The sequence below is a fragment of the Euprymna scolopes genome, chromosome 2 (assembly GCF_053919585.1).
Source record: "Euprymna scolopes isolate OS-2025 chromosome 2, ASM5391958v1, whole genome shotgun sequence".
Lineage (NCBI taxonomy): Eukaryota > Metazoa > Mollusca > Cephalopoda > Sepiida > Sepiolidae > Euprymna > Euprymna scolopes.
This window is the reverse complement of record NC_136483.1, coordinates 184,823,725-184,837,011: the sequence shown is the minus strand read 5'-3', so window position 1 is coordinate 184,837,011 and position 13,287 is coordinate 184,823,725. Positions and strand designations below refer to the sequence as shown.

The 13,287-nt window shown below is 32.3% G+C and overlaps 1 protein-coding gene across 3 annotated transcripts in view; it reads right to left on the bottom strand.

The window, feature by feature from the left end:
* The window catches only part of LOC145299439 (ferric reductase 1-like), a 143,457-nt gene that overhangs the window by 42,007 nt on the left and 88,163 nt on the right, over positions 1-13,287 (bottom strand). For all 3 annotated transcript variants that reach the window (XM_080144404.1, XM_080144403.1, XM_080144405.1), the window contains exons 2-5: positions 12,657-12,938; positions 11,176-11,321; positions 5,438-5,529; positions 3,806-3,908 (exon numbers count right to left, since the gene is read on the bottom strand). In XM_080144404.1, coding sequence (XP_080000530.1) covers positions 3,806-3,908; positions 5,438-5,529; positions 11,176-11,321; positions 12,657-12,849 — 534 coding nt within the window. In that variant the 5' untranslated portion in view covers positions 12,850-12,938. The remainder of the gene's footprint in view (positions 1-3,805; positions 3,909-5,437; positions 5,530-11,175; positions 11,322-12,656; positions 12,939-13,287) is intronic.

The window sequence follows — 13,287 nt, the reverse complement described above, 5'->3', positions numbered from 1 at the left end:
TCAGTAGTGTTCTGAAGGTCTTCTGAGTGTTATTTTTTTACTGCTCACTTAAAAATATAATTTCTCTTTTAGTGAGGTTAGAAACTTGGTTTTAGTTGTGCTCTGGACGTTCTCTTTAATTTTATTTAGTGTTTTCAGTAGCACTCTAGAGGCCTCCTGAGTTTTATTGTTTTCATTGCTCACTTATGAAATGTGTTTTTGTTTTCTGCATTTTATTTTGCTTGAAAATGGTAGATAAACATGTTTTTAAAACAAATGAGTTCCAGGATAATGAGAGATGAAGAAATAAGTTTTAAAAAGAAATATGTTAAGCGCACTTTTTTAATATTGCTTTGCTACTTACGGCTCCAGATTCTGGGGCAATAAATTATTTATGTAGTAGGATACTTGGTAAATAGTGTATGCTACCTAAAATAGTGCTCAATTCCCTAGATGTAACGGGTGCATGCAATAATGCAGTAGGCCACTTGAAACGTGCTAGATGCTAAATCTAAATGTACTCCAAACTTTAAATATAGCTGGTATGTGTTATTAAGTTTTATGTTGAATCAAACAGTGCTCAATACTTTAGATAGAATATACAGTAGCGTTCAAAACTAAGGGACAAAATTTTAAAACCTAATATTTGTTAGAAATAACAACTGTGAAAAGCTGAAATTTTGACAACTGGTAGTCGTTATCATCCATAATAACATACTAAAATTTGAATTATTTGCAAAGGATAGAAAAAGATTTATAACAATTATTTATTTATTTTTGAAATAGGAATAAATCTAAATTTAAAAATTAAGTAAAATATAATCTTAACAAAAATGGGATACAAGTTAGAAAATCATTTATTGCAAAGCATAAAAATGGTTAAAAACAATTTTTTATAAACTTTAAAAATGCAATTTAAAATTTATCAATTTGCAGAGTGCACTTTTATTAAATTCACAATATAATTTCAATAGAATCTAAAAATTACCTGGCATTTATTTTGTTGCACCTTTTTAACATTTTTTAGTTGAAAATTACGCTTAAATATGATATTTTAATTCATGCAAATTTTGTAATTATTATTATAGAGCCAATTCTCTTTTGATTATTATATTGTACCCAATATATAATAATGATTTTAAAAGTTTTAAAAAGAAATTTGAATTGGGTGCAATCAGCTAGAATCGAAACTAAAACATTTAGCTATCAAATAAATACTGGATTTAAAGACATGTATTGGTTACACATTGAATCCGACAATTCCTTACGGTAAAATCATGCAGGCATCTTATCTAGATTTAAATATGATATAAACAGGCATCTTATTGCGATGTATATATACATATACACAAGACAGTTGGATTTGCACACATATACACACACATATATAAATATATATAAATCAATACATATACATGTATGCAAAATTCAAGCAAGCAAGCAAAGACAGATTGTGCATCTCAGTTCTTGTTGCAATTCGGCAGGAATTACAGATTCATCCTGCTTTCTAAGAGCACGCTTCAATGTTGCTTAAAACACTTTTCCTCAAATTTTTTGCAATCTTTCTGTGATTATTTTTCTTCATTTATTTTGATCCACAGTTTGAACTTTCCCGGCAACTTGGTGAGCCAAAAGTAGGTGGACAGTAAAAACATTTATTTAGAAATCACGTATAATCATGTATGCAAAATTCAAGCAAGCAAGCAAAGACACCCGATTGGACCATAGGGTTTTATAACTATTAAGATATCAGTAATTGCTAAATAATAGATAAATTTAATTTTCTGAAGTATAACAAAATCTACATAACATTATATATATATATATATATATATATATATATATATATATATATATATACACTCTTGGAAGTTTTTCAACCTTTAAAACTTTATGGGAAGAAAAACTTTTAGTCTCAATTATTTATAGTTCATCTCTTTTTGTAAAATAGGTGTTTAGTGTAGATTCCATGAGCACAGCTTCGTTCTTAGAAGTGCACAACTGTGGAACTCTCTTCCGTTTGCCTGTTTCCCACCTGACTACAACTTGGATGTCTTCAAGTCCAACCGCCCCCTTACGTAAAACACTTTATCAAGTCTCCAATACTAACTATTACTACGATACTATCCCATTTATTACTGTACACGCAATAACCCTTATCCCTGAGTGGCTTCCGAGCCTTTATAAGTGGTGACCTCCATGTAAAAAACAAAAAGGTATAAAATAATAATATAAAATAATTCAAAAGTTGTTTTTAATCTTCAATAAAATTTAAGACATTGTTGATGAGATGAAAGAGCACGTTTCACATTCAATTAAGTACATAGAATAAAATAAATCCATATATATATATTCCACATTATTTCACATGGTTAATGGTAGCCGAATTGTTACAGTCTTCGCTAATCGAGCCAGAAATGTTTCGTGTTGCGGGATTCGAATCATTCGACTGGTGTTAATCGTGACACCCTGCACTGAAGATTCCCGAAAGGATGAAACACTAGTGCCTGTAGGAATTTAATTATTATAGCAAAATAAAATTATCACAGCCCTTTTAAGAAATTCGTTTCTTATCGTTGAGCACTTTCAGTTGACTTAAAGTCGGTCAATTTAGCTCTTATGCATAGATCATCGTATAACGATTAGATCACTGTCTGACTGACGTAAATGAACATTTAAAATTAAAATGTTTAAATTCAATGTTATTTCACGTAGTTAATGGTAGCAGAATTGATACGGTCTTTGCTAATCGAGCCAGAGATGTCTCGTGTTGTGGGGTTCGAATCGTTCAACTGGTGTTAATTGTGACACCCTGCACTGAAGATTCCCGAAAGGATGAAACACTAGTGTCTGTAGGTATTTAATTATTATAGTAAAAAAAAAAAAAAAATATATATATATATATATATATATATATACATATATATATATATATATATATATATATATATATATATATTTTTTGCGATTGGATTTAGGCACAGATAAAGAGTGGGGAAAATTAATGACAGTAGTTTCAGCTAGACGGGTGCTTTTCATGAAAGATTGGCAAGGGGGGACCAGAGATTGGGGCTCAGACGAGCACTTGCCATGGAAATAATGATAAAACAAAGACAGGCTCGCAATGTCTCTTCTGTGGGAGAGAGGCTGCAGGGAAGAGAAAAGGTCATCCCCCACTAAGCCACAAAGTCTATTTTGTACTCTGTCAAGGCAGGATAGGCTGTTTTTAGCAGCTCCTGCCCAGATGTGACAACAGTACTCCATCCTTGGACGTACTTGGCTTTTACAGACAGAGAATTGCATCAGTAGTGAGATATCTTCTGGAGCGGTAGAAGGATCCCACCATTTTCCCAGCATCCTTGGCAACAGACCATATGAGACAATCTTGGAAGTTTTTGAACATTTAAAATTAATGACAGTAGTTTCAGCTATATGGGGGAAAAAACTTAGTCTCAATTGACTTTTAAAACATTATTTACATTTCATCTTTTTTTGTAAAATAAGTGTTCTTCAATAAAATTTAAAACATTGTTGATGAGATGACATAGAATGTTTTTTTTTGATTTTTAAAATTGTTGATAATCAGCTTGCGTTTTCTTTTTATTAGGATTTTCATTGAAAATGTTAGAATTTTTTAGTGTGGGCTTAAATTCCTTCCTCCCATTTACCTCTTCTCCTTCTTCCTCTACTCCTCCTCCTCCTTTAGTTTTTCCCTTTTCTCTTTGTTCCACTAACTCTTTAAGACAACCTGATGAAACAGAGAGACCTGTAGTCAAACGCAAATGTTGACTGAATTCTGGATATATGAACGCATTGTAAGGCTCACCTCATCTGGTTCTCTTGGCAATGGTGGGGTCAATGTCTGGTCAGCAATCACAGCGGACTTCTCACGAACCCAAAATGTATTGTCATTTTCAAAGACGGTCATGCTGTAAAAATTAAAAAAGAAATGGAACTTTCATTGGTCCAATTACATTCTTTTACACATGGGTTCACAAATCTCTACTATTTTATAAAAGAAACTTTGTGTGTGTGTGTGTGTGTGCGTGCGTGCGTGCGTGCGTGCGTGCGTGTGTGTGTGTGTGTGTTTTCATTCTCTATGGACTCGAAAACTGCTGGGCCGATTTTTATGAAATTTCACACAAATGTACTTTATGCATCTGGCAGTATTCTTAGATAGGTTTTGTATTGGAATGTCTTCCATACGTATCAATAATTGATAATCGAAATATTCTGATGAAAGAAGAAACAGGCAATTTTGGCCAAAGTTAACACCTTATACAGCATAATATCACAAGTGCATTTGAGTAGTTTTATAAGTTTTATTACCACACAAGCCAAAAGGCACAACATTTAAAATCAATAGCAGGATACTTGACTTTTTCAATTTAAACTTAAATTCAATCCATTATCACTGCACAAGCAGTAAGGTTAGGCATATAAAAACAACAGTAGGTTCCTTGATATGACAGGGACATGTTTGAAATGAATGTTTCTGTCTAGAGCACAATTGAAGCATATTTGACTTGTGCATTTTAAACTTTAATTCAAGCCATCATATATAAAAAATCTTTTATAAAATCAACAGTAGGTTCTCTACAGTGCAATGTAGACTACAATGTATTGTGGACTAAGTCACTGTGGAGAGGGCATATGAAGATTTCTCCCGGTGCATCGTTTCCTAACTATAGCAGGCAATCAATCAATTTGATTGAAAAATGTGTGATTTCACAGATTTCAATGGCAATAAAAATATGAGAGTGTGAAACATTCGTTAATCATCATTCAATCCTGGGCAACGTCAGGTGTCTCTGCTAGTACAAAAATAAAATCAAACAAAAGAAAACACAAATTCCGACACATTCTATAAATATTAGTTGCCCTGTTGGTGTATGTGTGACACCAGGGAAACTACTCTCTAAGCGCTAACGTCCATATCTTAGTAGTCATGTGCCTAGGCTTTTTTGTTTTCGGTTGTTCAATTCATTTCCAAAAGCTCTCCTGACCTGGTCCCAGCCATGGTCTACCTTATTCTGCATCAAAGTTGCAAACCCCATCAACTGAATTGCCATCAACTGACCTTTGCCCTTTGCCAATCCTAAATATATCTCAGGTACTTTTGTTCCCGTCACGTGTCCCACCTTAATTAGAACTTCAATGCAGCTCCTCTTTGTCATTTTAATAACTGGACACACCTTGTTATTTTAATAACTGACACAGCTCATCCAACAACCAAACCCCAGCTTTCTTTTGTGTTCCTTTGTTCGATTTCCTCTTTTCTTTTATCACATTTCTTTTTCTCTTTTTTTTTTTTTTACTTCCTAATACTTGGAGTGGGGGGGGGTAACGTCAGTAGTATCACACTACAATAATTCTCAGCAGTTGTATATTTAAATTTTCATGATCAGTTTATCCTATAAATTCATATGAATTTCAATCATCAAAGATGGATACTCACACAAACTGGATGTGCCCAACAGGTTTTTGAGGTGGAGTCCACTTAAAACTAATTTCAGACATTGTGTCCCGAGTGACTTTGATGTAGGAGTCCTGGAAAGAATTATATTTTCTTTTAATGTATTTTAACAAAATATAATTTCGACAAAGTATTGGATGCTTTTAAAGATTAGTTATGTTTTAAACCAACGCATTTCAGGTGAAAACATTATTACATACTCATGAACTAGTGATGGGATGATTCCAATATTTCTCCCAATTCCAATATAATTACCAATTCTGATTCTTTATAAATCTCTAAATATTTAACAATAGAATTGTTATTTTTCCCCAATTACTGTAAAAAATATATTTCCTTAAATGTAAAAATACATTGGGGTGTAGTGGGAGGGTGATGACCTATAGATTTTAGTTTAAAATCAATAAAAAAGACATTTAAGAGAATCGTTTTTGGCATCAGAAAATATGCACAAATTTTTTGGATTCCAATACCAATTCCAATAACCCCAAAAGTTCCGATTTTTCCAATTCCCGATTCTAATTAATCGTCCCAACACTAGTGAACATATTGCATACTTACTTGTCATGTCGAAATAAGTATAAATTACAAAAATTACAAAAAATTATGTGCTAGATGTATATTTAACAAAACATCATCCACAATTATATTCCAACATTTTGTATTTAAAAATGTCGGTCTGTAATTAAAATCAAGGGAGATAAGTCAATTTGTCATACAGAATTGGTCACAAAACACTTTCACATTAAAACATACAATAAAACTCGATAATTTGATAAATTCTATTTTTCTATTAGATTATTTTTCATAATTTTTGAAATTCATATTAATTTCCACATGACACATGTAAATATGTAATAATTTCTTCACCTGAAATGCGATGGTTTAAACCATCACTAACCTAAACAAGCACCAAGTATTGTTTAAAAAAATTACCTTCCTTTGGACAGGTTAAAATCATCTGAAAAACCGTTGATTATAAGTAATCTCCCTTGAATAATTTTTCCATAGTAATTTTTCCATACTCTAAAGTTTACTGGTGATTTTAGAGCTTGTTGAGTCGCCATCTTTAAAATGCAACATGGGTAGTTATATGTACAACACAAAATATTAAATATCCCATAACTGGGTTTCAACCTGTTATCAGTTGTTCATGTGTTTGAATGTGGTAGAATGATCCAATTTTGTCTTCCTATTATACTATGTGTTAATAGCAGATGAGAGACTTTGTAAATGTCAAGCACATGAACAATTGATAAATACCTTACATGTGATGCGATTCTCTGTAGAATTGATGGCAAAGGCTTATTCTTATTGAGTCGTCTTTGGAAATAAAAGGGAATGAAAGAGAAGAGTATTAATAAATAATTACGAGTATGAGCGAAGAAAAAAGTTTAAAAAGTTCATATGGTGTTAAATGATTAATAGAGAAGAGAGGAGAGTTCATCTATTATCTATTATATAAATCTCACCTGTGTTAATGTATGTATATTTGTTTGCCTAAAACTTTCGACAGAGGCGACGGATTTTCACGAGATAAGTATCATTGTTAAGCTCGATGTCTCGGACAACAAATATAAAAAAAATTGGCCAAAAACATTAATTCCTTCACCTTCAACTGAGCGGTTTCTACAAGGAAGGGTAGATTTTTTTGTGAATCATTTTTGCAAGTCATTGTATCGGTTGGATTAACTTTGCCTAATTTTGACGTTCTGAACTTCCGGTCATGTCACGGAGTAGCGGTAAGATGTCAGATTTTCTTTCACTTTCTTTTCCACATTCGCGTCACGGGTTCGAGCTCGCCGGGCACCCAGGCTAGTATATTAATAAAATGAATATTCTGTTTGTAAGAAAAAGAAAAGACTTTGTATATCAGGTTATGTTGAGGTGGAGAGGCTGTTAACATATTCCTTACCATTTATCTCTTTTTGTCAACCCCTATTTTTTTTCTTAGGGGTTTCCTTCAAACCTGTTCACCGGCTGATTCTTCCAGTGCCCATTCCCGATCCCTTTTAGCTGCCTTTTTCACGGTTTTATGACATAAATATCTCGACATATTTTAAATATCACCGGTAAGAATTACTCCTTTTTATCTCTTTTTAGGATAGAATTAAATAATGTTGAATTATTTTTTAGTATTATTTCTTTACGTAATCAAACTTTGTTCACTCTTCACCTGTGTGCGAAATGTCTAATCTCTTTGGAATTTTTCCCTTTTTAGAAGTATTTTTTATGCTCAAATGTTTTCTATTATGTAAATTTATTAAGTCTATAACTCTCTTTAAGGTTTTAGCAATCTCCTTGTCTTTAATCTGTCTTCATTTCGTATTTATTGCATTTTTGTTTTATCTTTGTCGATGACCAATAAACCTGTGTGTAAAATGCACCATGCCTCAGAGTTTTGATAAGAGTTTATGCTAACTGCCCAGAGGTTTACGCACATTTCCACAAAACATCCTGGAGACAATAATAATAATAATAATAACGATGCTAATGTGGTAACACTTAAGGGTGGTGGTGGTGGTGGTGGTGGTGGTGGTAGCTGGTTTTTAGTAAACTCCTTGTCTCTACCTTGTCAGTAAGAGTTTATACCAACTATCTGAGGGTTGCATGTTTTTTTGCAAAACACTCACATCCTGGAGATAGATGGAGTATAGTAAAACATAGAGAGAAGAAAGGCAATGTTTCTTGGCGGTGATTCTCAAAATATGTCGAAATATTTGAAGAAATAGAAAACTATGTCATAGAGCCAAGCAAAAAGGGTCGGCAAAGGGAAATAAATAGGAATCTCTTCTATGCTAAACAGAATGCAGGTGTTGAAGTCAGGCTGTGTATAAGTGAGTATGAAAGCATGTGTGTGTTACATTAAGTCTATGCGTGTGCATCGGTAGCCATGTTAGATTTTTTGTTAAAGTCAAACTTAGGGCTCAAACAGCCCGAGGGGTTTTGGCTGCATCCTAAGAGAGAAGTTCCAGGGTTGGTTCAAGCAAAATGAGTGGTTGAATGTGGCTTCTTCTGGCCAAAAAAAAGGAAAGAAAGCAGTGAGCTATCCCTTTTATAATCTCCCATTAGATGCTTAGCTTGCATAAGAGATGACAGCTTTCATTAAGTTTATTTACAAAGCCATTCAGCAGAAGTGACATCAGACATTATTTACAAAGCCATTCAGCAGACATTATTTACAAAGCCATTCAGCAGAAGTGACATCAGACAAATTTTAAGGTACAGGTGACCAACATTGGATATAAAAATAGAAGTTTTATTTAAACAGTGTTTATTTGAACTTTTATAATAAAATGACTTTTTATTTAATCAAACATCAGGTGTTAGTAATTTTTTTTCACATCAAACATAAAAAATAGAACTGCTATAAAAAAATATTTACAAACTGTTTTTTTTTTTAATGAAAAAAAAAAACAGTTTGTAAATATTTTTTATAACATGTATATTTTTATATTTGATGTAAAAAATAATTACCAACATCCTCTGATGTTTGATTAAAAAAAAAAGTTTGTAAACATATTTTTATTAGAAAGGTTATAATTTTGTCATAAAAGTTCGAATAAAGACCATTTGAATAAAACTTTTAATTTTATATTTGATTTAAAAAAAAAAAAAACATTATATACAGGGTTAGTCATGCATACCTTAAAATTTGTTTGACATCACTTTCGCTAATGCTTTGTAAACAAAGAAGTACGAATCTTAATGAAAGTCGAGATGGATTCCGATTGGGCAAGCCAAAAAGGAAGACAAAACCTTATAATAATTAGCATAGAGCTAATAAATTAAACCTAAATTCAAAATCATTAACCGTAGACTGTCACTGGTGCTTTTGATGTACATAGCACACCCACTACAGATGACATCGGCCAATCATCCAATATGCTTCATTCAGCAAAATAATACCCCCAAACCATTTCTCATAATAGCAACGGAACAAAACTTGATGCAGTTATTAGTCTTTCTCTACATAAGAATCGCTCAGAGTTCTGCATTCCTCTCACCATTTAATACAGTTCTGGAAAATGTTTTTTGTAGAACATCACAGGCTGGTCCTCCAACCACTACGTAACTCCAGAAATCAAGTCTGCATTGTCTGGGAAACGCTTTTCTTTCAAAAACAACTTCACGGCTACGAAGAGGTGAAAGTCAGGAAGTGAAAGGTCAGAAGAGTAGAGGATAAGAGCGGACTTCATAGCCACATGTGTTTCTGATCTGGCGACATGGGCGTTGTGGACGAGAGCGCTGTCTAGCAAAGTAGGATACATTTGCTAATCTTGATAACATCTCTCAATTTTTTTTCAAAAATGAAACATAATAGACTCTTGTAATTGTGGTACCCTTTGCCAGGAAATCTGTGATCACTACTCCATCCTGCTCCAAGAAGACTGTGAAAAGACCTTTCCAGCAGAGGGCTGGAATTTTGCCTTCTTTGGAAGTGGTGAGTCCAAGATCATCCACTGCATTTAGTTGACTTTGGTTGCTAGATCATAGTGATGAACCCAGGTTTCATCCTGTGTAATTAGACGTTTGAAAAACTTTTGATTCATTTTCTTGGCACGTCTCAAAAAAATTACATGATGTACATACTTGTGGTGGAATGAAATTATCATATTCCAAAAATTACAATCAATTGACCAAGTAGTTTCATTTTTAAATAAGAAAATCAAATTTTATGAGTAAGAGAGGAGCAAGTGTCGCACGTCGCCATCTTGAAAATAATCTCCAGAAACAAGGGAGATAACTCAACAATAATTCAAACTTGCAAGATTTTTATCCCAATGTCTATAAATTTCCATTAATCATTTAAAAATGATTTTCTATTTAAAAATAAAACTATTTGATCAATTTATGTGCTTTTTTCGAATCTGATATTATCATATCGTCATGGATATGGATATCATATACAGATTTTTGTTTATTTTTGTTTTTTAAAATAAGGGTGACTTCTGAACAAGAAACAAATGCTCTACTCTGAAAAAAATAAACTTAAATAGCTAAAAATTATTCAAAGGAAATGAGTTAATAAAAAATTATTCAAGGGAAATAATTTAAATAATTAAAAATTATTCAAGGGAAATAACTTAAATAATTAAAAATTATTCACGAGAAATAAATTAAATAATTGAAAATTATTCAAGAGAAATAACTTAAATAATTAAAAATTATTCAAGCGAAATAATTAAAATAATTAAAAATTATTTAATCCACAAAAACAAAATTGGTGCTAATTAAAAATTATACATAATTACAAAGAAACAAAAATACACAAATTCTTTATAATGTACCTATTCGGCTCAGAACGAACATGTCATATTCCAAAAATCATAAAAATTGATTAAGTAGTATTTTTTTAATTAAAAAAAATAAAATTTTATGATTTTTCACAATTAATTATTTAATTATTTTGAATACAAAAAAAATCTCAATAATCAAATTGAATTATTGTCCTTGATTTGTAGTACATTCTAAAACAATATGGCTACTCCCAGCCCTATTATTACTTCCTTATAAAATTTGATTTTCTTAGTTTAAAAAAAAAAGCTACTTGATTAATTTATGTTGCTTTTGGCATATGACACCTTCATTCTGTGATGAGTAAAAACATCATAAAGATGTTTGTGTAGTTTTGTTTTTTAATAAAGGGTAATTCTAAAAAAGCACCACCAAATTGAAAGAATCATAAATAAAGAAAGAATAAAATCAATTATACTCACACCAGTTCTGTGGCCACACTCTTGGATCATAATCTGACGATCGGCTCCAGAGAAATTACCATAAGGGTTGATATCCACGCCATCATACCTTCGAGCTTGGATCATGAAATATTGGAATTGCCGATTTGGGACACTGCTAAGACTTACTAAACAAAAGACAAGTAAAAACATTTTAAATTATTCAGTAATATATATTTTCATATCAAATAAATAAAAAAAATCTATATACGGGTTTTTGAGTGGCATAAGAGAGGCAAGGAATCTTTAAGGGATGATAAGAGGTGCGGCAGAAGTAAGGAAGTCAGAATAATTGAATAACCAAATAAAGAATTTCATGGATAAGGACCTTTGTGTGTCTATAGAAACAACAAGTGCATAGTTTAATGTCAGTGAAGGAACTGTACACACAATTAGTCACGAGGAACTGAAGATGCAGAAGATTTGCATGAAGTTTGTCCCAAAGGTGCTCCATCCTTGTCACAGACTATTTGACCAAGATGGGCATCAAGACAGTTCCTCAACCTTCCTATAGCCCAAACCTTGCTCCCTGTGACTTTTGATTATTCCCCAAGTTCAAAAAAAAAACTTAAAAGCTGTCATTAGGAGATAATTGAGGAGATGAAAAAGGCTGTGATGAGGGTCATTGACACGCTCACACAAGAGGTCTTGTATGGGGCCTTCCAGAAGTTGTTGGAACGGTACAACAAGTACATTACAGCCAAAGGAGATTACTTCAAAGGAGATTAGAATTTCATGCATGTACTATCAATAAAAGTGCGCATATGAAAAAGTCTGGAAACTTATTTAAGGTACCTCGTATGTATTCTATGGAAATCTTCTGATATTAAAGAGGAAATATTAGTTCTGTGAATGAGTTAGTTTTCATCGTTTTGTGTAGTTATTAACTTCTACTTATTTTTTCAAGATATATAATTAAATGAAAATATAACACAGAAAAATATTTTATTATACAAATACATGGTTTAATCCAAAGACTAGTTTTTAACATTCATAATTTCAATACAATTTCAAACACATGACTCCACAGCTCGCGTGTATATGATGTAATCTAAAGCTCCAATTTTTACAACTCTACACATTAAATTAACCTGTATTTTGATAATAATGCAGCGAATGTTGTCTTCCAAGTGGTCTATTGTCTCTAGTTTATCAGTGTATATATGGGACTTTACATACCACACCCCCAAGAAAATCACTATTAGCTAGGTTTCAACCATTGTCCCATCAACAAAATGTTGCATCCCTCTGCCTGTTTTACAAGTATTTTAATGGTGGATGCTCCAATGAAAAACAAGCCCTTGTGCCCCCTCGACGTAAATACCCACAACAAAGATTTTTTCTGTATTTTTATTTTGGAAATAAGCACAAAAAAATTCTTTTTTTTTCTAATTTATTTGCAAAAATGGAAAATTCAAGAAACCCTGTATAGCGAATACATCAACTACTTCCATATAATTTACCTCTCAATGGAGTCCCTGGCTTGTAGGTCTTTCCATGGATTTTTATCTTGAATGGGCATGGTCCTTTCTGCGGCCCAATTTTGGTTACTCTGTCTGGCATCATGTCTGCACAGTTAATGGTCGGAATATTCTGACCAGAGACATTCGACACAGAAAACACGCCAAGCAGGAGACAGCAGACAGTGGCAAACATTTTGATGGTGAATTTATTGCCTTATCTTTAACAATACAGAGGTTTTGTAGACTTGTATTCGTCGATTTCCTTGTCTGGTTTCAGGAAATCTGAAAAAATAAAAAATAACATGTAAAATTAGAAAAGTGAAACAGTACATAATATATGTTTGAATTGTTGATTAGAAATAATTTTTGGCTACAGAATTCAAAACAAATCATTATGCATTAAAGGAAAATTTTGGACTCTAATTACATCTTCTATTATGTAAAGGCAGTTGTCTGTGTATATGCTTGTATATCTGGCTAAAATTAAAAAACGACACTACAAACACCCAAAAAGTTGGTATTTTCTTGATCGGCATTGTCCTGGATGAACAATATCTAAAATTTAGGAAAAAATTATTCGTTCTTTGACCCTGACCTGGAGCAGATTTAGTAAAGGGGAATCAGTTTTTCA